General features: G+C 50.1%; 1 protein-coding gene across 6 annotated transcripts; it reads right to left on the bottom strand.

Moving 5' to 3' along the window:
* Window positions 1–12: 12 nt before the first annotated feature.
* On the bottom strand, window positions 13–26,860 carry LOC134548449 (trifunctional purine biosynthetic protein adenosine-3-like). 6 transcript variants are annotated; one of them, XM_063393243.1, is made up of 21 exons: window positions 26,716–26,860; window positions 25,887–25,982; window positions 22,821–22,995; window positions 21,310–21,421; window positions 20,805–20,864; window positions 19,834–19,959; window positions 18,770–18,857; window positions 17,825–17,910; window positions 17,212–17,380; window positions 13,781–14,012; window positions 13,577–13,671; window positions 12,782–12,891; window positions 12,159–12,357; window positions 11,116–11,367; window positions 10,043–10,192; window positions 8,838–9,044; window positions 7,987–8,118; window positions 6,500–6,630; window positions 3,805–3,946; window positions 2,345–2,460; window positions 13–1,313 (listed from the first exon to the last, which is right to left on the bottom strand). In XM_063393243.1, the coding sequence occupies exons 1-21, from the start codon at window positions 26,858–26,860 to the stop codon at window positions 246–248; spliced, it is 3,891 nt and encodes a 1,296-aa protein (XP_063249313.1). In that variant the 3' UTR covers window positions 13–245. The 6 variants fall into 6 exon arrangements, with proteins under 6 accessions (XP_063249313.1, XP_063249314.1, XP_063249316.1 ...); XM_063393244.1 differs by having other exon boundaries at window positions 13–1,295; XM_063393246.1 differs by having other exon boundaries at window positions 13–743.
* Between the last annotated feature and the right edge of the window lie 1,121 nt (window positions 26,861–27,981).

Raw genomic sequence — 27,981 nt, 5'->3', positions numbered from 1 at the left:
AGCCAGGGAAAGCAGAGGAAATAAAGACTTGGAGGAGTGAAATCACTGCCTGTGCAGGAAATCAGTCTCACGTTATTGACCAGAGCTGTTGGATCACTGCCAGAGAGACCAGCAGAGAGGATCTGTCCCAAATCCAATACCCATCTCCAGCACAGGCACCTTCATCCAGACTCTGATGTTTTGCCATGAGAGGCTGATGTGAAATGGGATTTCATAGTCACACCAGGTTTGGGTGTGCAGGGACCTCAGAGCCCACCCAGTGCCACCCCTGCCATGGCAGGGACACCTCCCACTGCCCCCGGCTGCTCCAGCCCCAGTGTCCAGCCTGGCCTGGGGCACTGCCAGGGATGCAGGGGCAGCCACAGCTGCTCTGGGCACCCTGTGCCAGGGCCTGCCCACCCTGCCAGGGAACAATTCCTGATTCCCAAGAGCCCATCCAGCCCTGCCCTCTGGCACTGGGAGCCATTCCCTGGCTCCTGTCCCTGCAGCCCTTGGCAATTGTCTCTCTGCAGCTCTCCTGGAGCCCCTTCAGGCCCTGGCAGGGGCTCTGAGCTCTCCCTGGAGCTTCTCCTCTCCAGGGGAGCCCCCCCAGCTCTCCCAGCCTGGCTCCAGAGGGGCTCCAGCCCTGGAGCAGCCCCGTGGCCCCTCTGGATCTCTCCGGCAGCTCCACGGCTTTGCTGTCCCACTCCTGCAGCAGCAGATCCTCTCTGGGGCTCCTCTGGGAGGCTCCCGCTGCTCTGCCCCTGAAATGGAGCCCTTGGAAGGGTGAACTCCCCTCGGAAGCAGCAGATCAGTTTTACAGCTCGAGCCCAGTCCATGTAACACATTTTCTCCTTGGCAGGTTTAAAAACAGAACGAAGGAATTCCAAACCAGCCTGGATTTTCCAAGGGGGTTTAACGAAAGCTGCGAGCTCAGGGAAAAGGCTGGGAATGGAAGCTTGGGATACGGATACATCCAAGAGAAGCACATGGGGAGAAGGGAAGAGGAGGGGACGCGAGCAGAGCCCCTCAGGGCCCTGCCCACAGCCCCTCCAGCTCCTCCGTGGCCGCTCCCTGCTCCTCCTGCGGGCCCGGCCTTTGGCTCTCCCGCCTCCAGCAGGTTCTTCCATGGGCTCCCAGCCACACGGCGCCGCTGGCCACGAGCTGCAGGGCCGGGGGGAAGGCCCGGAGCTCGGCCTCCCGCAGCCGCTCCTCCAGCGCAGCCCCCGCGCCGCCCGCCAGCGGCTCCCGGCGGATGGCGGCCGCGGCGCCCGGCTCCTCCTGCGGGCACACGGGGCTCGGCAGGGCCCGCAGCGCTGCGGAAGGGGAAGGGGCTGGGGAAGGGGAAGGGGCTGAGGAAGGGCTGGGGGTGTGCGTGGAGCACAGCGCTGCGGGGTGTGAGGCAGGGACACCCCCGTGAGGGGACACCCCCGTGAGGGGACACTCCCGTGAGGGGACACCTCCGTGAGGGGACACCCCTGTGAGGGGACACCCCCGTGAGGGGACACCCCCGTGAGGGGACACTCCCGTGAGGGAACACCTCCGTGAGGGGACACCCCCATGAGGGGACACCCCTGTGAGGGGACACCCCTGTGAGGGGACACCTCCATGAGGGGACACCCCTGTGAGGGGACACCCCCGTGAGGGGACAGTGCTGGCACCTCAGGGGTGCAGCGGGAGGACACCTGGGCTGGTGCTGCCTTCAGTCTCAGCTTTCCCATTTCCCAGATTCTCTACTGCACTAGTGCAGAACTCTGAACTTTTATAAAGTGTGGGCCAGCTCTCCTCACAGCTCAGCCACACAAAACAATCCTTCTCCAGCCCCACAACCAAGGACAGCATTGCAGCCTCAGGTGTAAGTAAAAAAGTATAAACAGCAGTGAACTGAGGAGAGCAACCTGGGAGGATGGGACTTCATTACCTGCAGTGTAATTGGACAATTAACCCCAATATAAATAAATAAATAACACAAAACTATAGAAGTGTGACACTCGTGACCCTGTGTCCACCTTGGGTGCAGCCACGGCCGGGCTCTTGCACTGCCCAGGGTGGATCCTTTGAAGGCCTTTCAATAAATCCCCACTTTATTCCTTCAGCTCTGCCCAGCCCCTGTTCCAGGCAGCCTCTCCAGGCATCACTGGCACATTCTGGGAGGAGGAGGAATGGAAAAAAACCCACCCCAAAATGCAAGGGAAGGAGACAGGGCTTCAGGCAACACCAAATCATCCTGGTTTTTACTGGTAACAATCCCAAGGTCCCCACACATTCCTGTTACCTCAGCCTGTTTCTACCCCCAGAAAGAAAAGAAAAAAGCAAATTCCTAACTTCCAGATTTTCCTAACTTCCCAGTTCTGAGGCCACTCACCAGGACGAAATGCACAGTGCAGCCTGCAACTTTGAATCCACTTTCCAGGGGCTCTTGATGGGCATTTCCATCCTTGGTGAGTGGGAAAAGTGATGGAGAAGCATTCAAAATTTTCCCTGGGAATCAGTGTGAGAGGAGAAAAAAAAATTGATAATTTGAACTGAATCTCCTTAAAAATAAAATGAGGTGTGCTCATCAGTCCAAACCCTGAGCAGCGCTGCTCTGATCTGAGGGAATTCTGCTCCTGCAGGAGCACGGGTGCAGCAGCATTCCCAAAGGAGCCTGTCCAAGCTGTCAGTGAGTGAGAAACTCCTGAGCAAGGCCTCAGGAGCTGGCACAACTCACTGCTCACCCTTTATTAACTCACTGCTCACTTGGGGCACACATGGAGCTGTGTCAGGGCGTGCAGGGCACCACAGGAGGGAGAAATCCCTCCTGGGAATGCATAAATCAGTGTTTCTCCCATTTTTCTCTGAGTGGGAACTGCAGGGGTTGAGTTCAGCAGGATTCCCCAGCACAGCTCCCTGGCAGGGACAGGATCAAACTCCTCCCCTGGGGAAGGCACAGACCCACCCCAATTTGAGGGGCCCCATTTTGCCCCTCTCTCACTGCTGAGGCAGCACGAGGGGTTCCTCTGAAAATCCTCAGCCAGAATCCCACCACAGCCCCACTGCCAGGAGAAGGAAGCAGAATCCCACCACAGTCCCAGTGCCAGGGAAGGGAAGCAGAATCCCACCACAGTCCCAGTGCCAGGGAAGGGAAGCAGAATCCCACCACAGCCCCAGTGCCAGGGGAAGGGAAGCAGAATCCCACCACAGCCCCAGTGCCAGGAGAAGCAGAATCCCACCACAGCCCCAGTGCCAGGGGAAGCAGAATCCCACCACAGCCCCAGTGCCAGGGGAAGGGAAGCAGAATCCCACCACAGCCCCAGTGCCAGGGGAAGGGAAGCAGAATCCCACCACAGCCCCAGTGCCAGGGGAAGCAGAATCCCACCACAGCCCCAGTGCCAGGGGAGGCAGAATCCCACCACAGCCCCACTGCCAGGGGAAGGGAAGCAGAATCCCACCACAGCCCCACTGCCAGGAGAAGCAGAATCCCACCACAATCCCCTCACAGCCCCAGTGCCAGGGAATGGAAACAGAATCCCACCACAGCCCCAGTGCCAGGGAAGGGAAGCAGAATCCCACCACAGCCCCACTGCCAGGGGAAGCAGAATCCCACCACAGCCCCAGTGCCAGGGAAGGGAAGCAGAATCCCACCACAGCCCCACTGCCAGGGGAAGCAGAATCCCACCACAGCCCCAGTGCCAGGGGAAGCCCAGGGCAGTTTCCCCCTGCTGGAATGCCAGCCCTGCCAGCAGGGCTGAGGGATTTCATCAAAGCACAAGGAGCTCTGATGATGGAATCCTGGTGAGACCAAGCACCCCTGCTTTGGTTTCTCTTTCCCATTTCGTTTCTTACCTTTCCATTTTCGGAGAAAGGGGCCGGACAGAACTCTGCTGAATCCTGACAGGCAGATCAGCTCCACGGAGAATTCCTCCAGGACCCGGTCAATGGTGCTGTCGAATTCCGAGCGGCTCCCGTACAATTTGTGATCAATCACCTGCAGCAGGCAAACACAACAAGAGCCACATCAAGGAAACAGCTCAGTTTTCCTGGATTAATTCCAGGACACTCCACGATTTGAAAGGAGGGTGCAGTGATGGGGGGTCAGTCTCTTCTGCCATGTCCCAAGTGAAAGGGTGAGAGGAAATGGCCCTAAATTGCACCAGGGGAGGTTCAGATTGGAGATTTGAAACAATTTTTCCCTTGTAAGAGTGGTCAGGCACTGGAATGATTGGCCAGGGAGTCGTTGGAGTCAATTGGGCAGACCCTCTTGGTAAGGGGAGGAGGAAGTCCTTTATTTCCACTCCACCTCCCATTTTCAGCCCCACAGATGAGTGTTGATTCCTGATTCTCCTGAGGACCTTCAAACAGGGGGCTCACAAAACTTCATGCTCCTGCCTGTGAAAATTGTGAGTGAATTTTGATAAATTTTTTTTTAGAGATGAGTCAGAAAAATGTCATGTAGATCCAACTCAGGAGCTGAAGGAACTGCTGAACCCTTTCCAGGCAGGGACTCTAGCAGAGTTTATTTCCATCTGTGCACAGCTGTAAAAACAACTGCTCAAACCCACTTGATGTCAGAAGGGCGAGTTCCTGCTTTTGACATCCCAAGTCATGGGATGTTCTCAGACAATGCTGATGGTCCTTGCCAGGGCTTTTTGTGGAACAAACCAGAGCAAATTCCTGCCCCAAAGAGCTGCTTTGTGGCCCACAGGCAGGAGGAAGCTTGTATGGTGCCACTGAAAGGGACTGGGCACAATGTGAGACACAGGCTTTCATCCTGGAGAGAAGCTCCAGGGAGAGCTCAGAGCCCCTGCCAGGGCCTGAAGGGGCTCCAGGAGAGCTGCAGAGGGACTGGGGACAAGGGCTGCAGGGACAGGAGCCAGGGAATGGCTCCCAGTGCCAGAGGGCAGGGCTGGATGGGCTCTTGGGAATCAGGAATTGTTCCCTGGCAGGGTGGGCAGGCCCTGGCACAGGGTGCCCAGAGCAGCTGTGGCTACCCCTGCATCCCTGGCAGTGCCCAAGGCCAGGCTGGACACTGGGGCTGGAGCAGCCTGGGACAGTGGGAGGTGTCCCTGCCATGGCAGGGGTGGCACTGGGTGGGCTTTAGAGTCCATCCCAGCCCAAACCATCCTGGGATTCTGTGATTCTAAGCAGGGATAAGCCCACCAGACCTCACATTTCTGTGCTGTGCAGAACCTGAAGTTTGCCTGATTCCAGCCAAAGCGTGGGACTCGCGGGCTGCAATCTCAGACCCAAATCCTCCACTTAAATCCCTTTCCCTGGGCTGCAGCACTCGCTGCCGAGCTGGGAAAAGCTCCCAGAGCTCAGCGAGGACTCCCTGCGCTCCATCCATGGGGAAACTGAAACCTCAGAGCTCAGCGAGCCCTTCCCGAGCGCGCAGAGGCCGAGGGAACGCACAGGCAGTGGGGAGGGGCACTTAACCTGTAAGGGATGGGTGCTCACCCCAGTGAGGATGAGGGTGCTCACCCCGGTAGGGAGGGGTGCTTACTCGGGTTGGGATGGGTGCTTGCCCCAGTAGGGATGAGTTCTTACCTGGGTGGGGATGCCGGCAGGGATGGGTTCTTACCCGGCAGGGATGGGTTCTTACCCTTGAAGGGATGGGTTCTTACCCAGGTGGGGATGGGTTCTTACCCAGGTGGGGATGGGTTCTTACCCAGGTGGGGATGGGTTCTTACCCTTGAAGGGATGGGTTCTTACCCAGGTGGGGATGGGTTCTTACCCTTGAAGGGATGGGTTCTTACCCAGGTGGGGATGGGTTCTTACCCAGGTGGGGATGGGTTCTTACCCAGGTGGGGATGGGTTCTTACCCAGGTGGGGATGGGTTCTTACCCAGGTGGGGATGGGTTCTTACCCGGCAGGGATGGGTTCTTACCCAGCAGGGATGGGTTCTTACCCGGCAGGGATGGGTTCTTACCCAGGTGGGGATGGGCTCTTACCCTGGTGAGGATGGGTTCTTACCCAGGTGGGGATGGGTTCTTACCCAGGTGAGGATGGGTTCTTACCCAGGTGAGGATGGGTTCTTACCCAGGTGGGGATGGGTTCTTACCCAGGTGAGGATGGGTTCTTACCCGGCAGGGATGGGTTCTTACCCAGCAGGGATGGGTTCTTACCTGGCAGGGATGGGTTCTTACCCAGCAGGGATGGGTTCTTACCCGGGTGGGGATTCCGGCAGGGATGGGTTCTTACCCAGCAGGGAGGGGGTATTCTTACCCCACCAGGGATGGGTTCTTACCCGGCAGGGAGGGGGTATTCTTAACCCCACCAGGGATGGGTTCTTACCCGCGTGGGGATGGGTTCTTACCCTGCAGGGAGTGGTTCTTACCCGCGTGGGGATGGGTTCTTACCCTGCAGAGAGTGGTTCTTACCCTGCAGGGAGTGGTTCTTACCCTGCAGGGAGTGGTTCTTACCCTTGTGGGGATGCTGGCAGGGAGTGGTTCTTACCCGCATGGGGATGGGTTCTTACCCTGCAGGGAGTGGTTCTTACCCTGCAGGGAGTGGTTCTTACCCTGCAGGGAGTGGTTCTTACCCTTGTGGGGATGCCGGCGCGGGCGGCGCAGCGCAGCTCGGGCACGCCGGGCCGGTTGGAGATGAGCAGCACCAGGCGGGCGCTGCTGCCGCGCTCCCGCGCGGAGCCGATCAGCGCCGGCAGCGCCCTGCCTCCAGCGGAGAGAGCGGGACACCTCAGCACTTATACATGTCACAAAGATGTCTTATAAAACATATGTCATCAAATAAATATGGTATAAATGTGCGTTATATACGTTATATGCTATAAAATAAATTCCTGCTAAGGGCTAAAACTTTCGTATCTTTTAATGGAAGCCGAGTGATGGGAAGGAGCAATATGCACCAGGGGATAAGGGAAAAAGTATTCAACTACCAGGGATGGATTTCTGTCTCCAAAAAAAGCATATTCCAGAGGATTTTTCCTCTGGTGAAACCCCAGCGATATGCATTAATGATGAGATAAATATTCGAGAAAAGGACATTCCAGAGGATTCCAGTGGTAAGGGTATTCCGGGAAAACTTTTGTCAGAAGTGGCCACAAGAAAGGAACATGCATGAATATACGAAAAAAGGGACAAGATTAAAAAGAAGAAACAAGAAGACCCTTGGTGTCCTGCAAAGCCTGAAAAGTGTATAAAAAAGGACCCTGTGAAAGCAGTATTTGGTGAACCACAGAGGTATAGAGTTGTGGGCTCCAGACCCAGTTCACCCAGCACCGATCACCTGGCTCAGCGCTGTTTTGCTTGTAGTTTTTCCAATTTTACTTTGATTATTTAATAAATTCCTTTAATTATTAAATTGGCTGATCCGTTCATAACAGTCGGAAGCACAGACTGGCAGCTGGGACAGAGATCTTTTTTGCTTTTTAGTTAGTTTTAGCTAGCTAGGGCAGAGAAGTTCCCTGGACTGTTTTTTTTTCCTTTTTCTTGGGACTGTTTAAATCTGCTCTGGACTGCAAACCCCAGAAGAGCCCCAAGGGCTGGCACCTGCAGGGCCTGGACCTCCAGAGGGGCTGGGACTGATAAAAACTGAGTGAGCTGAGCCACAACAAGGATTTCCTCAGGTTTGCCATCTCTCTTCAGAGCAGCGAGAGGTTTTATTGTTTCATATCATTCATTCTTTATGCTTGTGGGCATTTTGTTTGTTAAATAAATAGTTTTTTCCACTTTTCTCTGAGGAAGTTCTTTTTCCAGATCAGTGGTGGTAGACTTTGAGTTTGCTTTCCAGAGAGACCCCATTTGGAGGTTTCCTCCCAGATTTGCCCTAAAGCAGGACACAGGGGCTCCCAGCTGCAGCTCTGACCGAGATCTGCTCAGCCACAAGCAGCACTGAGGGTGGGGCACTGATAAAACTCAGGTTTTGAGCAGGGCAACACAGCTCCTTGACTTGCAAGGTGGGAGCCTGGAGTTCAAAGGGCCTGGAGGTGCCACTGAAGGGAAGGCCACACCTGAACCAGCCTCTCCAGAGTGTAAGGACATTGTCTGTGCCAGGACAAGGGGCACTCACCTGCTCCAGAGACAAGAACAGCCACCTTCACCTTCCTCCTCCCGGGGCTCTCGGCGGCGCTGTCGCCCGGCGGCTGCTGGGGGCAGCTCAGCTGCAGGGCCTCAGCAAGATTCTCCACCTCAACGTGAGAACCTGCTCCAAACACACCAGGAGAGGGTTAGACCTTACCTTTCCTTCTAAACTGACTTTGTGTCGTTTATTAATGGTGTTTCAATGATAAGAAATTGTATCAGCAATGAATTTATGCAGGCACAGCTGGAGCTCCAAAGGGATTCAGGGCTTGAGCAGCCCAGATCACAGGAGCTGTGCTGGTCTCTGCTGTTGTCTGCTCACAGAGTTGTTTATGGCCTTCTCAAGGATTAGTCCCATCTTTTATACCTCTCACATTGCAAAAGGATACTAAAACAATGCTGGCAGAGCTGAGGTGACATTTTGGCTGCCCAACTGTTGGGTTTCCAGAGGGGTTTTGGTTCCTGTCCTGCTGGGTGTCAGTGACACACAGGATTCAGACTGACCCTCACCACACACGAGTGCACAAAGCTGTGTCCTGTCCTCAGCCCTTACACGGATCTGGGAAGGGGTGGACAGGAGGGGAACAGACCACCAGTGGTAAAACATCCACTGATTTTTGGAACAATCAGCACAGGCTTTCCTGAAGCCTCAGGGAGGGGAAGAGGTTATCCATGTGCCGCCACTCTGAAACAAGAACTCATTTCTCATTTATTTAACTCTGAAATGTAGATGTGGAGGTGTCCAGTAGCCTCCAGCCTAGTGAAACAACAGCAAAGTGGTGTGAACTACACAAACTTTGGAACAGGGATTCTCCCCAGTCCCACGAGGACACTGCTCACCTGTGTGACAAGGGGCAACCACCTTCCCAACCAGCCAGGCCTCCTGCTGCCTCTGGATGTCCTGGAGAACGTGCTGGGCCAGCTCCTTCTGCACCACCAGGACGGCCCCGAGGCCACAGGGGAAGGTCTGAGCCATCTCCTCTGCAGAGAGGTTTCCCTCCTTGTAGAGCCAGCCAAAGATTTCAGGCATCTTCCAGCTGAGAGCATCTGGAAAAGTTTGAAATTTGTGTGTGGGCAGCACAAATGTTTGCTGTTATTTATTATTTACTATCTGCAGTGGCAGTGATGTGTCACAAGAGCTGGTAGAGACCAATTCTTGCTGCCACAGAATCCCCAAATCCCTGGGGCTGGCAAAGCCCTCCCAGGCCAGGCAGTGCCAGCTGTGCCCCAGGCCCACCTTGTCCCCAGCCCAGAGCACTCAGGGCCACCTCCAGCCCTTCCTGGGACACCTGCAGGGATGGGCACTCCAAAGCTCCCTGGGCAGCCCCTGCCAAGGCCTGAGCTCCCTTTCCATGGGCAAATTCCTGCTGCTGCCCAAGCTGAGGGCACCTTGAAGCCCATCTCAATCCATGCTCTGCCATGGCAGGGACACCTTCCACTATCCCAGGATGCTCCAAGACCTAGTGCCCAACCTGGCCTTGGAAATTTCTTTCTTTCCTTTCCAATTTCATTCTAGAGAAACCCAACTCAGACACCTTTCCTTCCCCCTCTCATCCCCACTGTATTTCTAGACTAACATGAACATGATTTTCTTGACTTTTTTGAACTTCTGAATTCTTTGCCCAATTTGGCTCCACCAGAAAAAGTTCTGCGTTACTCACAGATGTCAGATGTTGTGGGGAAGCTACCAAAAAAGTGCATTAAATGTGTGTGTGGAGCAAATGATGCAAATTTCTTTTCCCACCAAACCTCAGTAGTTGGTCAAAATGTTGCTTGTGTCCTGAGGAACACACAATCTCCACCAGCACCTTTTGTCCTACAGAGATGTGCTGCCCTCAATCTCCTCTGGAATTTCCCTTCTCCAACAAAGAGTGGGGCTCATCACTTGCAATAGGAGTGGTTTTGGCACCCCTTGGAAAGGACCTGCCTGGGGGGACAATTCTGAGGATGCCACAGCTGAGGCTGGAGGGTCGAGGCCGTGCTGTGCCTGAGTTTTGTCCCCAGGAACACCTCAGGAACACCTCAGGAACACCTCAGGAACTCACCCAGGATGGCGCTGAGGTGCTCGGGCAGGAGCCTGGAGATGCCCCCCAGGAGCCCCTCGGCCGTGGGGGCAAAGCCCTTGACGTGCCCCGAGCGAAGGACGGGCAGCAGAGCAGGGCTGAACATCTTCCCTGGGGTCAGCAGAACATCTCCTGCAAACAACAGCTCCGTCAGCTCAGTCCTGTTCAAAACCTCATGGGAGGTTTAGGATCAAAACATCCCAGACTGGTTTGGGCTGGGAGGGACCTCAGAGCCCACCCAGTGCCACCCCTGCCATGGCAGGGACACCTCCCACTGTCCCAGGCTGCTCCAGCCCCAGTGTCCAGCCTGGCCTTGGGCACTGCCAGGGATGCAGGGGCAGCCACAGCTGCTCTGGGCACCCTGTGCCAGGGCCTGCCCACCCTGCCAGGGAACAATTCCTTATCCCCAAGATCCATCCTAAATTTCCCCTCTTTCAATTTGTACTCATCCCCCCTTGTCCTGTCCCTCCACCTCTTGTCCTCAGTCCCTCTCCAGCTCTCTTGGAGCTCCTCTGGGCACTGGCAGGGGCTCTGAGCTCTCCCAGAGCTTTCCATTCCCCAGGCTGAATTCACTGAATTTGTTTCAAAGATCGTGTTTTGGGGAATGCTTCCCTGAACAGGTGGAAGTTCCCTGAACTCTCCCAGTCCTTGCAGAAGGTCTTGGGAAGGAGGCAGAAGTGCTGCCCACCCTTGCAGAGCAGTGGGCACCAGCCTGACCCCAAAGACTGATTAACCCAGGCTGATGGGCACAGCCCTGGGCAGCACCTGGCCCTGGAAATGCCTTGGGAAGAAGGATGGCACAGCCAGAGCTGGCCCTGGAAATGCTTTAGGAAGGATGGCACAGCCAGAGCTGGCCCTGGCAATGCTTTAGGAAGGATGGCACAGCCAGAGCTGGCCCTGGCAGTGCTTTAGGAAGGATGGCACAGCCAGAGCTGGCCCTGGCAGTGCTTTAGGAAGGATGGCACAGCCAGAGCTGGGCTTGGCAGTGCTTTGGGAGGAAGGATGGCACAGCCAGAGCTGGTCCTGGAAACACTTTAGGAAGAAAGGTGGCAGACCCAGAGTGGTGCCCCCGCAGGTGCCCGGGGCCGGCGAGGAGCAGTGCAGGGAGGATGTCAGGAGGATCCTGCGCACGACGCCGAAGGCGCAGCCGGGGATGCTGGCACAGCCCAGCCCCAGCAGCGCGTCCCCCTCCTCGGCTCTGCGCAGCCCCGGCGGGCGCTGCCCCCGCTCCACCGCGCCCACCGCGAACCCGGCCAGGTCACAGCGCCCCGGGGGACACGGGGCCGCCGCCTCCGTCACCTCCGCGCCTGCAAGGGAGAGAGCGGTCAGCACCTCCTGCTGGTGCTCGTTTTACAATCCCAGAATCCCACAAGGATTGGGGCTGGGAGGGACCTTAAATCCCACCCAGTGCCACCCCTGCCATGGCAGGGACACCTCCCACTGTCCCAGGCTGCTCCAAGTGTCCAACCTGGCCTTGGGCACTGCCAGGGATGCAGGGGCAGCCACAGCTGCTCTGGGAATTCCATCCCACCCCATCCCCACCCACAATTCCTGCCCCATATCCCATCCAACCCTGTCGTCCCTCAGCTCAAAGCCATTATTGTAACACCATTTTAAATTTATGGCATCTCCTGAAGTCATCAGGGACATACAGCCTAAGAACATTCTGACAGATTTCTAAAATCCTTCTTGGTTTGTCACTTCACCTCAGGACTCCAACAAAACAAAGCTTCATGAAAGAAGAAGTGCTTTTGTCATTATTATTTCTGGTACTCAAGTGGCACCTCCCTGAGCATGGGAGAGGGCATGGAAACATTAACATTGACGGATGTGAGGCTTCCAGTTCTGTTCTCCTTTGTTCAGGGATAGAGAAGGAAAACAAGGATCCAAGGGCACAAACACTAAGCCCCATCTTTCTGTGCTGACCCATTTTACAGACAAGGAAGAACTGAAGCACAAATTCTCAGCTGTTTTTTTTCCACCAAATAGAAACCAACAACTCCAGGGCCACACTCTGCCTCCACCTCCCAAGTCCATTCCTCTGGTGATAAATTCAACCTCACACCCCTCAAATCCCAGAGGAGAGGAGGGTCCATACCCAGGAAAGCACACCCTGCACTCCTGCAAGCCTCAGCTATTCCTTCTTTGATTGTTTCCAGCACTTCAGTGTCCAGTTTGCCACAGGTCAAATGAGTGAGGAAGAAGAGGGGCTCGGCCCCCTGGGCCAGGAGGTCATTGACACACAGGGCCACCAGGTCCTGCCCGATGGTGTCGTGTCTTTTACAGACCTGGGCAACCTGCAAAACATGGTGGGAGCGAGAAACAGGCAAAACTAAATTATTAACCAGTGAAATCAGCAGAAACCTTCTTTTCTCTGAAAGGAATCACTACAGGCCACTATGGGAGGACAGAACCTGGTGCATTACCTAGTTGAAATCAAGAGAAAACAGCTCATTTTCTTGCAGATAAAAAAAGAAAAATCTATTTTGCTTTTTTTTTTCATATTAATTCAAATTCCAGCCATAGCTACCTAGAAATTGTCCTTTTGAGATTTTTTTTGTTTGTTTGTTTGCTTTTTGGAATATTATCATAGAATAATGGAATGGTTTGGGTTGGGAGGGGCCTTAAAACCCATCCAAACCCCATCCTCTTCCATGGGTGGGGCTGGCTGTGGCACCTGGCAGGTGACATCAGCTTTGCTGCAGTGGAGCTGCCAATTACCTGGAGTTTGGGTCCAAGGCCCTTGGTCTGGGACACCAGGATGGGATCCTCATATCCAGACGCCTTCAGGTCAAAGAAAGCAGCAAAGCCTCCTCCTTCTGAGCGACCTCCTGCCAAGTACAAACAGGACACAGACTGGGTTTGTGGGAAATAAACCACCCAAAACTCACCAAGAGAACTGAAAATTATCCCAGGATCCCTGAGGCTGGCAAAGCCCTCCCAGGCCAGGCAGTGCCAGCTGTGCCCCAGGCCCACCTTGTCCCCAGCCCAGAGCACTCAGGGCCACCTCCAGGTGACACCTGCAGGGATGGGCACTCCAAAGCTCCCTGGGCAGCCCCTGCCAAGGCCTGAGCTCCCTTTCCATGGGCAAATTCCTGCTGCTGCCCAAGCTGAGCCTCCCCTGGCCCAGCCTGAGGCCGTTCCCTCTCCTCCTGTCCCTGTTCCTGAAGCACAGCCCGGCCCCCCCGGCTGTCCCCTCCTGTCAGGGACTTGTGCAGAGCCACAAGGTCCCCCCTGAGCCTCCTTTGCTCCAGGGTTTCCAGTACCGTTATTTTATTTATTAATTTATTTGTTTCCGTTATATTCCTGTCCATTTTGCACCTCTAAGAAGCACAATCACCTCCATGGCAAGGCAGGCATTTGTTAATTAATCACAAGAGGAGTGACAAGGCAGAAATGAATTTTCTTTCTTTGTGCTGAGCCCAGCCCAGTTTCCCAAGCTCAGTTTAAATTGCCACCCCCAGGGAGAAAAGCACCAACACACTGAGGGAATTCCCAGATTCTGCCCCGTCCTACCTGCCCTGGTGCCTCTCAGAGCTGATGTTTGTGGCAGATGGCTCCAAACACCGCTGGTTCCAGCTGCCACGGGTCTGTCCTTGTACACCAGGGCCCTGTGGGGAGGGAAGGACGTGCTGGCAGCAGCAGTGCCCCTCTCTGCAGGCCCAGATGTGCAAGGCAGGAAGGAACATCTGGGCTGGGCTCGGGGCTGTGCTCACGTACAGGGGCTGCTGCAGCAGCCGCAGGCCCCGGTGCCCAATGTCCCTCCTGAAGGTGGCCCCCTGGAAGTGGATGGTGGCCACACCCCTGTTGGCTTCTCCCACGGCTTCCAGCAGGTCCTGCCGGACGGCAGTGACAGACAGGACTCTGCCACCACTTGTCACCACCCTGCCATCCTTCAGCGCTGTGCCCCCGTGGAACACCTGCAGCCCCAGCTGCTGGGCCTGCAGAAGCCCTGCAAAAACAAAGGGAATTCTCTGAGGATTTTGAATTGCATTCTCTGTTGACTTGAATCTCAGAATCAAAGTGGGAAGAGCCCTCCAGGACCACCCAGTGCCACCCCAGCCCCACCAGCATCCCCCAAACCCTGTCCCCAAGGGCCACCTCCAGACTCCTCCTGAGCACTCCCACAGACAGTGACTGCAAACCTCCCTGGGCAGCTCAGCCCAAGGCCTGACCACTCTGCCAGGGAAATTTCCTTTCCAATCTCCAGGCTGAGCCTCCCCTGGTGCAATTTGAGGCCATTTCCTCTCCTCCTGTCCCTGCCCCTCCTGTCAGGGACTTGTGCAGAGCCACAAGGTCCCCCCTGAGACTCCTTTTCTCCAGCCTCAGACCCCTGCTCCACCCAGGATGTGTTTTCCAGACCTTTCCCCGGATCCATTACCTTCTGTGGACAAGACAGTGAGGACTGAAGTCCTTTATTTAGTCAAGGGGGAGCAACGATGTGTTCACCTTTGCTTTTTTCTGAGAAACAGCACCATCAGTGAAAGGCACTGGCCCCAGGAATCCTCTTCTGAGCCATCCAGTAAAGCATCAGGGAATTCCAGACTGGTTTGGGCTGGGAAGGACCTCAAAGCCCACCCAGTGCCACCCCTGCCATGGTAGGGACCCCTCCCACTGTCCCAGGCTGCTCCAGCCCCAGTGTCCAGCCTGGCCTTGGGCACTGCCAGGGATGCAGGGGCAGCCACAGCTGCTCTGGGCACCCTGTGCCAGGGCCTGCCCACCCTGCCAGGGAACAATTCCTGATTCCCAAGAGCCCATCCAGCCCTGCCCTCTGGCACTGGGAGCCATTCCCTGGCTCCTGTCCCTGCAGCCCTTGGCAATTGTCTCTCTGCAGCTTTCCTGGGGCTCCTTCAGGCCCTGCAAGGCCACCCTGAGCTCAGCCCAGAGCTTCTCCTGCCCAGGCTGAGCAATGCCAGCTGTGCCAGCCTTTCCTGCCAGCAGAGCTGCTCCAGCCCTCTGCTCATCCTGGAGCCTCCATGGACTCTCCCCTACATGTGCATGTCTGAGGCAGCCCAAATGTAAAGAATGAAATCCCACAGGAACAGAAATGTGGGATCCAGGAGGCACCAGAGGACATAACCCTGCCCTGTGCCAGGAAAGTTGTGCTGTCTGGGGAACTGTGGACGATTTGGGCAGGAAATCACAATCTACAGCCATCTCCTGCCTGGATTCTCCCCTCTCCCTGACATTTCACCATCAATGCTGATTTTACCTCAGCATTCCCCACTATTCCATCCTGCTCATTCCACACAATTCCCTACAACACTGGAACTGGTGCCCCACAAACACTCCAAGGCTGGTCTGACACAGGGAAGCAAAACTGCTAAAGGTTAGGAGTTCTTTTAGATTCCTGTTTTGAGGGAAGGATAAGGGAAGGGGAGGAACTGCTGCCATCACCTGGGGAAACGAGAACCAAGCACAGTTTTCTCCTTCCTACAGGCTCAAAGGATTCTTCCCCCTGGCCCTGCCTCAAAGGAAATCCAACCCCTTTGCATCCTGTTTTAAGAAATACTCCAGAATAAAAAGTTTCTCAAAAAACCAGAGAATCACAGAATATCCCGAGCTGGAAGGACACACAAGGATCATCCAGTCCAACCCCTGGCCCTGCACAGGACACCCCAACAATCCCACCCTGGGCACCCCTGGGAGGAACATCTAAAAATATGTGATTCAGTGTGAAAAAGAGAATGCAAACTAATAAAGCCCAGGAAACTGCGAAGTGGAGGATAATAACAAAAGAATGGATTGAATCCCTTGATTTGACTGTCTTTTTTATGATTAACAAGCAGGGGTCAGAAACCCTGCCAGGGACAAGGCCCCAGAGCACGACCTTGTCCCCAGCGATGGAGGGTCCCCACAGAGCTGCCAAAATTGGGGAGCCCTGGCCAGGAGCTGAGGGGCTGGGACTGGGGCAGGAGCTGAGCCAGGAGGAAAGGGCTCTGCAACAGTTCCCTCTGTTTTTAAACACTGTAAACATCTTCATGAGATCCTCAACCAGGAGTACTGGAACAGAGGAAATGAATAGCCAATACCTGTATGAATCCTGAATATCCATATCCAATAGCCAAATGGTATTGATATCTAAATGAATATTGAATACCTGTATGAATCCTGAATATCCATATCCAATAGGTATTGATATCTAAATGAATATTGAATGCCTGTATGAATCCTGAATATCCATATCCAATAGCCAATAGGTATTGAATCTAAATGAATATTGAATACCTGTATGAATCCTGAATATCCATATCTAGTAGGTATTGAATCTAAATGAATATTGAATGCCTGTATGAATATTGAATATCTATATCCAATAGCCAAATGGTATTGATATCTAAATGAATATTGAATACCTGTATGAATCCTGAATATCCATATCCAATAGGTATTGATATCTAAATGAACACTGAATGCCTGTATGAATATTGAATATCCATATCCAATAGCCAATAGGTATTGAATCTAAATGAATATTGAATACCTGTATGAATCCTGAATATCCATATCCAATAGCCAATAGGTATTGAATCTAAATGAATATTGAATACCTGTATGAATCCTGAATATCCATATCCAATAGGTATTGATATCTAAATGAACACTGAATGCCTGTATGAATATTGAATATCCATATCCAATAGGTATTGATATCTAAATGAATATTGAATGCCTGTATGAATCCTGAATATCTGTGTTGAGTATCTATATGGATCTTGATTATCTAATATCTATATGAAGGTTGAATATTGATATCAAATATCCATATTAATATTAAAATCTATATCTAACATATATATAGATACTAGATACCTACACAGATATTTAATATCTATATCTTTATTAATATTGAATATATCTGTTGAATATCTATATGAAACATCCATATAAATATTGAATACCTATATCTAATATTGATATTAATATTGAATATCTGTATCTAATAAATGTATATCTAATATCTGGATGAATATTGAATACTTACATGAATATTGAATACCTGTCATTCAATGGAGGAGCATTCCAAGGACAAGGAGCTTGGTGGGGAGGGAGGTTTGGAGAAGCTGTACAGACCCCTGGGAGCAGCAGTAAATCCAAACCCACTGCAGGACTACGCTGTAATTAAATAATTAACAACCTCCCAGAGTTACCTGTGACCTCCATGCCTTTTTCAGAGTCTCCTGGGTATCCTGGGCTGGCCATGACCACACACACAGCAGTTCTGTTCTCTGACCAGGCTGGCATGCAGCTGCTGAGTTTGCCATCAATTGTTGCTTGGATCACTTCATAAAAATCATTTTTAAGCAGAGGGAGAATTACCTGTAGAAAGTTTTCGGAGTGATGGAAGTTAATTCTTATTTTGCTGGCTTGCTGAAATTCACCTTAGGGAGAATTCAATTGATGGAATAAAATCTGTATGTGCCAAGCCAGTAGATATGGGAACTCTGGGTGAGCATTTAATTTGCAGCTTCTTTTGGCACCGGTCATAAATTTAGAAACATAAGGTGTGAAGTTATGTTATGTAGAGGGAACATGAATTTAGGCCCCTCCCATTCTGCTTCTATCCAGAAAAACAAAATCTGAGGAACAATGTTTTAACTTAAAGCCTTTAACTAATAATTCACAGGAGCTGACGAGCCAAAATTTAAAGTTACCTCAGAAATTGTCTAAGATGTTCACATCCAGACCTTTCCCTAGAAATAAACCCAACAGTAAGAGGTAAAAGAACAGAGCATCTTTAATTTTCCGGTGTGCTCCACTCACCTGACACTGGGGATCCCCAAACTGGCATTTAAAGTTTAAAATCTTCACCCCCTCTTCGGTCAGCATCAAACCTGTTTGCAGCACACCTGGACACAAAGAGCAGAGCCAAGCAAATGAACTTCAACACTTCTTCCTTTCTTTCAAGAACTCCTTTAAATCAAACAGAGCATTTTGGAGTGTGGGATTCATTTCTGCAGATCGGAAGGCGTTAGGAGCAGGAGTTCTGCAAGCACTTAGATGCAAGTCAAAACAATTCCCAAATAGCCATAAAAGTGACAAGCAGCCACCCGAGGAACAGGACACCACGTTTTAAACCCCACAAAGCCAAGGTTCTCTGGCACCCAGCTCCATCCTTACTCAACTCCCACTCCACCCTTACTCAGCTCCCACTCCATCCTTACTCAACTCCCACTCCACCCTTACTCAACTCCCACTCCACCCTTACTCAGCTCCCACTCCATCCTTACTCAGGCATTGTAAAAAAAGCCCCCAAAAACAAAAACTGAAGATGTGGGTGGGAGCTCAACTCTTTAGAGGTCTGAGATCTCTCCAGTGCCAACAGCAGCCCTTGGCATTAAGTGACACCTGTGGGCACCACTTGCCTTTTCCAAAAGGACCTCTGGATAAAGATCTGGTGAAAAGGGACATTGTTGTGTGCAGGAGTGAGCAGCACAGCAGGACTGTTCTGTGTGCCCTGAACTGCAAATAAATCTGTTTTATTTAAAAATATTTAATAAAATCATGGAGATTTTAAGGAGAAAAGGACAAAGTTCTCTCCCAAGCAGAGAGCTGTGAACCAAATGAGTGAGGCTTAACACTGCATGAAAAATGAGCTGCTGCTGAGGGGTTTTTTTTAAACAAATACCATCTGGAATTCAGAAGCAGCCTCTGACAATGGAAGTGACCTGGATAGGGGCTTACCTTGGTTTTCAGGTGCTCACTCACCTACATAGGCTGCTCCTTCTTGTCTCAAGCTTTCCACGATGTGCTGGAGGATTGAACCCCTGATTTGCTCTAGAAGAGCTTCTGGAACCTGACAACCAAATCAAAGCCACTGAGGCAGTGATGACGATGCCTTTAATTTTTATCTTTGCTGTATTCCAGCCCCTGCGCTGCCCAGGGTGCAGCTCTGAGCTCACACTCAGGCTCACTCAGCTCTGCACACTGCAGGGACACAAAACAAATCCTTTTCCTGCTGCACACCAAGGACAGCTGGGACAAGTGTTCAGCCCAAAAGCACAAAAAAGGGGGGCTGAAGGGAGAGAACAAGAAGGATGGGACTGCAGAACCTGCAGCTGGAATTGGACAATTAAACCCCAATGTGCAAATGGACCAAAACTTAGAAAAGTGTGAGACCTCGTGACCAGGGGTTCATTTTGTGTCCATTTTGTGTCCATTTTGTGACTATTTTGGGTCCACCTTGGGTGTAGCCCTGGCCAGGCCCTGTCCTGCCCAAGGTGTGTCCTTAAAGGCCTTTCAATAAATCTCTGCTTTATTCTCCAGCTCTGCCCAGTCTCTGCTCCAGCTCAGCCTTCCCAAGGCACCTGCTGGCCTTGCTGGCAGGACTGGGCTGAGGAGATGCCTGAGCTGTTTGCTGCTGTCCCACCCCCTGCTCCTTCCCTTGGGGTGCTGCTGTGCGAAGGATGGAAATCACTCCTCTGCCTCCCAAGGTGCTTTGGGTGTTTCTGAAGGAGGTCTGGGACTGACAACCCTGGAGAAGCCCACACTGATAATGTGTTGGAGCAGCTTATTTGGAGCAGTGCTTTAAGAACCAACAAGGACCCCCAGACCATGGTCAGGGCACACAGGGAATTCTGCAGGGATTTCTGACCTGATGCTAATGGGAGCAGAGAAACACAAAGTTTAGGAATAATGGAAGAGGTAAAAGAGAGGCTTAATTAAACCCCTAAGGATGACTACTGAGGTTTGAGCCGTGGAATCCCCTCCAGCAGACAGGGGATGGGGAGCAGGCAGGGCCCCAGGGCTGAGCAGGGCAGCAGGGGCTGTACCTGGGGCACGGGGCAATAGGCGCCCATCCCCGCCGTGCTGGGGCCGCGCTCCCCGTCCTGCAGCCGCTTGTGGGGCTGGGCCGGGGGCAGAGAGGCCACGGTGACACCGTCGGTGAAGCAGGAGCACTGCAGGGAGACAGCGGTGACAGCGGTGACAAAGGGCACGGCAGCCCGGCCCGAGGGACAGCGCTGCTGGGCACAGGCTGAGGCTCAGTTCTGCTGCAAAATGTAGAAATTGCACAAGCCCAGACTGCAGAGGACATTAAATCCCACCCAGTGCCACCCCTGCCATGGCAGGGACACCTCCCACTGTCCCAGGCTGCTCCAGCCCCAGTGTCCAGCCTGGCCTTGGGCACTGCCAGGGATGCAGGGGCAGCCACAGCTGCTCTGGGCACCTGTGCCAGGGCTGCCACCCTCTGAGGAAAGAATTTCTCAGCATCCAGTAAGATCCATTTATTCTGCTATAAGCCCATTGACCTGAAGGATTCATTGTTTCTTTCTCATGTTTAAATTACCATGAGAATGGTGGCTGTCATTACAATTCCCTTTTGATGAGTTAGGTTTTGAGCCCTATGGACACATGCCTGTCCTCTGGCATGTGAATAGCCTAAAAGAGGCACTAAATATCAGCACAAAGTTATGGATGTAACAAGAATTACCAAGGCAAAGCCCATGAAAACGTTTTGGGTCACTTTAGCGGAAAAATCCCACGATTTTCTCTCTAAAATAACCACTATAAATGCAATGTCATTGTTAACATAGAAGAAAAATCTACTGACAACATGCATTGGTCAGCATGACACAGGGCTTAGATTGCATCGTATATATGCAACAGATTTACATTTCCCTAAGTGAAAGTAAAATAAAATAAACAAAAAAATTGAAATTTGAAACAATTAACTTGGGCATTTATGCAGAAGCACAACAACAATGCCAAAGAGTAAAAAAACATCACACCATCAATCACATACAGAAAGTTCTTCCCCTTGGAGCAGTTCTTCAATAACAACCATCTCTCCAAACATTCTGTCCTGTAAATGACAGAACAAAATAAAATAAATCTCCAGTGAGCAGACATGAATCCACTGCCTAAATGCTCTCTTCATTTCTTTAAAAAACCCAGTGTATATGAGAATTGCCAGCTTGCTTGAATGCCAGTAGGGAAATCCAAAGGAATTTCATTTGGACATAAGGAGGCAACACTGAAATAGTCCTTATCAGGCAAGGAGAGAAGGAAAAAATACAATTTGGAGGGGCAGGGAAGTAGGACTCAAGGCTGGAACAGAAGTTCAGTCACAAAAGCTCCCAGCCCTGCCCGGGGCACACAGGAGGAACCTGAGGAGACCCAGGGAAACTCTTGAGTCAAATGAACAAGTTTCTCCCAAAATACCTGCCTCCTGTAGCTGGAATTACAAACTCCCAGAGTACAGAACACCAAGACTTGTGCTGGCAGGGATTAGTTAAGGATTCACCCACCTGCAGAATCTCCTGGACAGCTCTGCAGGCCTCCTCCTTGCTGGCTGCAATGGTCACTTCTCTCCTGGCCGCTGGGCCCCGTGCCCGCACCACCCGTGCAGGGAAGTCTGTGCTGTAAGGGAGGCAGAGAGGCTCAGACATCCCTTCTGCATCCAGGGAATCCAGGGGAATCACCACTTTGCTCCTGTGTGTGCCCCACAGTCCCACTGCACCTCCAGAACTTCCCCACTTACTCTGAAACACCAACTAAATCCATGAAGTTAAAAAAGAACAAAGCATCACCCTGTTAGTTAATGTATTTTAACTTTACCCTGTCACCCTCTGGCTTGTGAACAGCCAAATAAAATGTTTTTTGAAGGGCTGATTCTGAATTTCCTGTTTCCTGAAAGAACACCTGACTCTCCTTTCCACACTGTGATTTCTATTAGGTTAAACTTCACCCCAGTTCATACCACACAGTTTCCCCTTCTCCCCTTCTCCCCTTCTCCCTGTGCACACCTGGGACACTTTTCCCTTTGGAGCCTTGCACTTGCTGACAGAGAAAGTGTTGGCCTTGTCTCCATGTGGCAGCAGCATAAACTGGGTATTCTTACAGAGCAAAAACAGTGAAAGTGTTGGTTTTATTAAAAAAAAACCTCCACAGGTTCCACGAGTTTATCCCACATGGAGCACTTGCCAGCAAGGACAAGAGCCTGGGAACACAACCCCCAGGAAAAGAAATAACACTGTTCTCCTTTAGCTGTGGATATTTGACCAGAACCTTCCAAATCATCCTCAGAGAGCATTTTCCTGGTATCTGTCTGGTAGAAATGATTCTCAGCCCTTAACTAACAGAAAGATTCACTGAAATATTTCTCTCCATTATTTTTTTTTTTCCTTATGAATGGCTTATTGAGCATCCTGAAGGAGCAGATGGAGAAGAAGAAGAGCTGGGATCTGAGAACAGAAAAATCAACCTGCTGCAGTTCACAGAATGATGGAATCACAAAAAAAAAAGGGTTGGAGTGACCCTAAAGCTCATCCAGTGCCACCCCTGCCATGGCAGGGACCCCTCCCACTGTCCCAGGCTGCTCCAGCCCCAGTGTCCAGCCTGGCCTTGGGCACTGCCAGGGATGCAGGGGCAGCCACAGCTGCTCTGGGCACCCTGTGCCAGGGCCTGCCCACCCTGCCAGGGAACAATTCCTGATTCCCAAGAGCCCATCCAGCCCTGCCCTCTGGCACTGGGAGCCATTCCCTGGCTCCTGTCCCTGCAGCCCTTGGCAATTGTCTCTCTGCAGCTCTCCTGGAGCCCCTTCAGGCCCTGGAAGCCTTCTCCAGGTGAGCACTCCCAGCCTGCTCCAGAGCAGAGGGGCTCCAGCCCTGCACCTTCATCACCATCTCTAATTACAGAGCTCATTAATCTCGCTGCTGCTGGGGTAGAACAAGCGCTGAGGAGTTCCCAAGCCCCAGGAGAAGGCCAGGGGCACAGGTGACACAGGTGACAAGCAGAGGGGCTCAGGCAGCACCTTTACCTGGTGATGAACCTGCAGGCCTCCTGCGGGCTGCTGAAGGCTCTCCAGCGCGCCGTGGGGAGCCCGTGGCGCTGCAGGAAGGCTCTGCTGGAGCTGCTGTGGGAGGCCAGCTGGGCTGCCCTGGCACAGGGCCCCAGGCACCGGACTCCTGCTGCCCGCAGGTCATCGGCGATGCCTGAGCCACATGTGAAAAATGTCAAATGATTCATTCATGTTCTTATTATTTCTTATTCATTTTCTAGGGCAATTTATTTCTAAATTCAATAATTTGGTTTATTAAAAATTCAAATCACAAAATTTGGAAGCAAATCACAGAATTTTAAGCAATATAAAAACCCCACACAAAGAGCGACACTTACTTGACAGAGTTTCTCCCGGGAAAAAGAGAGCCAAGGGTGACTCTTAGACACAGACCCTGGCCGTCTCTAGCTGGGTACACGAATTTGCCATGTTCAAGGCTTGGTTTTTATACTCTTTATTCTGCTTGTGGCAATATTTCTCCATATTTCTCTTTGTTTCTTGGTTAGTTATTCAAACCCAAATTCGTCTCTGGTCGGATTGAAAAGAGCTCCCCTCCCAAGCCCATGTGTTAATGTTCAGTTTTTATGGGTCCTTATAGTTGATGAATGTTCGAGATATGGGTGATATTGCTTGATGGTCTGTGCAAGTGGCTCCTGAGTTGTGAGTTGCTGATACCGGCTCATCTCAACAGGTCCCCTCCCAATACTTGAGAAGGCTGCAAAGTCTTTTGTTCCCTTCTGAATGGAGAAACCTCCTAAAACATAGACTTTTACCTGATATAAATTTATACAGCTTTATCATTTTCCAATTTACCATAAGAACATGAATTAATCATCTCACGTTTTTCACATTATGGTAAATTGGAAAATTACGAAACTGTATAAATTTATATCAGGTAAAAGTCTATGTTTTAGGAGACCTTGCAGCAGATGGTGAAGCTAACAACCCTGAAAAGCAGTCGCCTCCATTCAGAAAAGAACAAAGGACTTTTCCGGGAAAGCCTGCAGCCTTCTCAAGTACCGGGAGGGGACCTGTTGAGATAAGGTGGCATCAGCAACTCACACCTTGGTTTCCACCTTCACAGACCCTCAAGCAACATCATCCTTATCTCGATCATTCATCAACCATAAGGATCTATAGAAACTGGACATTAACATTTGAACTGAGAAAAGAACTCTTTTCTGCTTGGTCGGGGAAACTCCTGAATTGGTATAGCTAGTCAGGAAACAATGGGAAATATGGGGAAATATTGCCGAGGGCAGAATAAAGTGTATAAAAACCAAGCCCTGAACCAGGCAAATTCGTGAACCATTGGGGGAGATAGCTGCTGTCAGACCCTGTATCTCACGGTTCACCCTTGGCATTTCCCGGGAAAACTCTGTCAAGTTTCTCCGCTGTTGGTGGGTTTTCGAAATTCTGTGATTTGATCTTTATTTAGAAACCAAATTATTATTTTAATTGGAATATCGTATTGGCATTTATAACACACAGAAACAGCACGAGCACCAGAGGGGCTCCTTGGGCCGTGTGACAAAAGGAGATTCCCAGTGTCCCTTTGTTACACTTCCCTTTTGTGGCAACTCCAGGGGCTGAGAATTTTGGACTCTGTGCTGACAGGCACAGAACTCACTGCTGCGTTTGACCTGAGGACTTAAAACAGGCTTCCAAAAATGGGTGACAGTACTGGGATCATGGGGATGTGGTCTGGATGGTATTGTGATGTGAAAAATGCATATTATATGGCTCTACGCAGATATTTACTATATGTATTATGCTAGGTTGAAAAGTTATGCTGTATTAACATTTGAATAATATAGTAAATGTAGTTTTGTAATTAAGATTTAGTAATCAAAATAAGAACTATGTGTGTGAGATATTCTTTTTTAGCTAAAGAAAAAGAGAAGATAACCAAGAAATTCTTTGCACAGAGATAACAATTACAGAAACCCCTAAATTTTCCAGAGGAGAGGGATTTGTGGCTTCCTAATCAACAGAAACAACCTCTTCAAGCCTGACTTAGACTCAAAGGTGCCTGGGGATTAACAGAAAGTTTTTGACAAGTACCAGGCAAAATATCTTGTTTTAAATAAAATATGCATAATCATGAGGTGACTCCTCTTAAGGGGTAAATTCTCTTTTAACAGGGTCCTTCTCCTGACTGATTTTTGTCTAGGAAGGGGGACCCAGCCCGGGCTGTAACTCTTTGCTTTTATTGTCTTATTAATTGTCCTAACTCTAAATTGTTTAACCTTTATTATTATTATATTTGTATTACTATTTTTTTATATAACCACTTTATTCTTATTAAACTTTCATAAGTTTCTAAAACAAGCGATTGGCATTTATTACATGTGAGATCTCACAGGGTGAAAAACTTAGATGTGGGATTTTGGTATATAGTAATATTTGAAGCCAAGATGGAGAACTTTGGGTGTGGATTAGTTGTCTTTTTGCACCTTCTTCTTCCTTCTTCTTCACGAATCTGGGTGCTTTTCTGTTATTGGGGGAAAGAGGTCTGCATTGTGGGTTTCGGGTGATCACAATTGGATTAGAGACATAAATAATATAGATGTCAACTTGTTATTGGATAATTAAGGCTTAAATAACCTTGAGTAGATGCCATTTTAGGCTCCCTTTCTCCACTTGTTACAGAGAACTCAAATCTCGTGAGTTTGTAATAAATAAGGATAATAAATTTCAGAGTGAGACTTCAAAAACGTCTCCTGAATTTTATTCGCCCTGACCTTGGAGCAGGAAAGAGACAAGAATTCCAACACCCTTTGTCTCAGATAATTCATTCACCCTCAAAATGAGGTTCTGAGTATCCACTGAGCCTTCTCAGCCTGTTGTTTTAAGGCTCTTTAGCTCTTAAGCACACTCACAGTTACACACCCCCATTTTAAAGCAGAATCAAGGTGCTGATTTTTTCTGTCACCATAATTTTATGATTTGATATTATTATATTATGTTAATTTATAATATTATAATATAATGTATATATATATTCTGTCAACTTAGGTTTATTTAATTATTTTATGAACTTACCAGCTGCCAAGAGAGCTTCTGGGCCAACTAACACAAGCCCAATGTTATGATCTTTGCAGAACTGGGTAACAATAGTGTGATTGCTCACTAATACAGCTGAAAAGGAAAAAATAATTAACTGATGACTGTAAAGCCTAAATAAGAGACAGGAGATGAGAAGGGCTTTTTCCATCCCCCTAACAGTGTGATTAAAATCATGAAACAGCCCACGAAGGGCAAGGTGAAATATTTAATAATAGCCGAGTCCAAAAGGAACTGGGAACAACTCTGATTTGCACTACTGTTTTCAATACACATCTGCTAACTGATTAAATCTATTTTATTTGCCATGAGTAATCATGACATATTTTTAAAAGCTGCTTATCACAACAACAGCAACTTTAAAAATAAAAGTTAAGGTTTGGAAAGAAACTGAGTTTCAACAGCTGAGTAGAGATTTACTCAAAGCATTGGGTGATGCAGCTAAATTTTGCTGAGCAGAGACACAGAGATGTTTCTATTCAGAATTAAGAACTTTGAGCCCTCTGTTCCTGGGTTAAGTTTCAGTGGAATTGGTCACTGAATTCAAGCACAAAAGTGGAAGAGATGAGCTGTAAAAATACAGTCTCATATAAGCCTCACTAACTTAAGCAGCAAGGCTAAAAAGAAACAGAGCAGGGTGTTTTAGGAGGCAGCTCTGAAATTCAGAAACAAAACACAAAATAAAAAAGAAATCTGTGCCTTCATTTGTGGCACCAGTAAAGACGAGCAACTGGTACCTCCCCGCTTGGTTTGTCTCAGTTGCTGCAGTGCTGCTGGCTTGGACCGGGATTTTATTCCCCCTTTTTACCTGAGTTGGAGATTTTCCCATTGTCAGCTGTCCCTGCGTTTCCTGGAGCCACAAACACGTGTTTGACGTGTGGGGACTGGGCCAGCTTCCAGGCCAGGGCGTGCTCTCTGCCGCCACTGCCGATCACCAGCACCCGCTCAGCCATGGCCCTTGGACCTCGCAAAACAAGCAAGAGCAGAGGAATTCCCTCTCACTGTTAATATTTTAGGAAATATTAACCCAGTTTGTGTCAAGAGGTGCTTGTAGGCTAGGGGACACGGTGGCTGTGCCAGCAGTGCCACTGGATGGACACATCAGTCACATCTGGTTTAAATACGGACAACAAATCCACTGGGAATTGTCCCTACTTCTTCCAGCAGAGTTAAGATTTCCTCTCCTAAGCACCCACAGATATGAAATATTCTTGCCTTGAGAAGGTCTCATCCGGTCCTTTTCACAGCTACACAGGACAGGACTAAAAGTGTCATACAAATGCTCTAAAAATATATATTTTTTATGTTTATAGGTATTTACTTCTAAACAAATACAAAGAAATATAAACAAATGATATAAAAATAAAATTATATATATATGAATAAAAATGATATAAAAATAAATGATAATCAAATATGTAAGAAAAAACTAAGTAATGAATAAATATCTAATAAGTAACTGTACAGAAATAAAAATGTAATTGTTCTGCTGCTTTTCATATTTAATAAATAGATTTCACTTTGGATGCTGTGGTCAGTCTATAAGCTTTCATGAGTGCAAACACTCTCAGCAGTAAATGGCAAAGGCAGATTTCAGGACAGACATTATCCAGTGACAATTGCTAACAGGACACTTCAGCAGAGCAGCACATTCAATAAAAGACAACTGTTCATCTCACACTGACATTTCCAGCAGTTCCTCAGCAATATTTTGTGGCAGATTAGTTTTGCTTTATTTCAGAAATGTTGTCATAGGTCACATCTGCAAAGTTAATTTCTCCCGATGTGCTGCATGTGGACAAATGTCAGAGAGAAAAATGCACCCCAGTCCGTGACCTTTACGGGAGGTGCTGATGGAGAAACCAGTCCTTACCCAGGAGAGAAATTATAAATAAAGTACCACAGACACCAGCAAGTCCTGCTGCCTTCTCCTGAGGAATCAGAGCCCCTGGGGTTAATTTATTGTAGAGCTTCCAAAGGCAAACAGGAGCTAAATGGTGACACTGGGGGAGAATATTCCAGGCAAGATGTTCATAGAACTGTGAAACCCCAAGAATCCTGCTTGGAGCTCCTG

Source organism: Prinia subflava, chromosome 3 (genome assembly GCF_021018805.1).
Source record: "Prinia subflava isolate CZ2003 ecotype Zambia chromosome 3, Cam_Psub_1.2, whole genome shotgun sequence".
Taxonomy (NCBI): domain Eukaryota; kingdom Metazoa; phylum Chordata; class Aves; order Passeriformes; family Cisticolidae; genus Prinia; species Prinia subflava.
This window is presented reverse-complemented; position numbering and strand designations above follow the sequence as displayed.

Bases quoted from the DNA above. Each gene is read 5' to 3' on its own strand.
- LOC134548449 (XM_063393243.1), bottom strand. From the start codon at position 26,860: ATGGCTGAGCGGGTGCTGGTGATCGGCAGTGGCGGCAGAGAGCACGCC. The intron at 11,368-12,158 runs GTATGGACCCTC...TCTCCCTTGCAG, and splicing joins TGCAGGGTGTGCTTTCCTGG to GCGCGGAGGTGACGGAGGCG. The intron at 10,193-11,115 runs GTCTGCCACCTT...TGTTGTTTGCAG, and splicing joins CTGCGGGGGCACCACTCTGG to GAGATGTTCTGCTGACCCCA.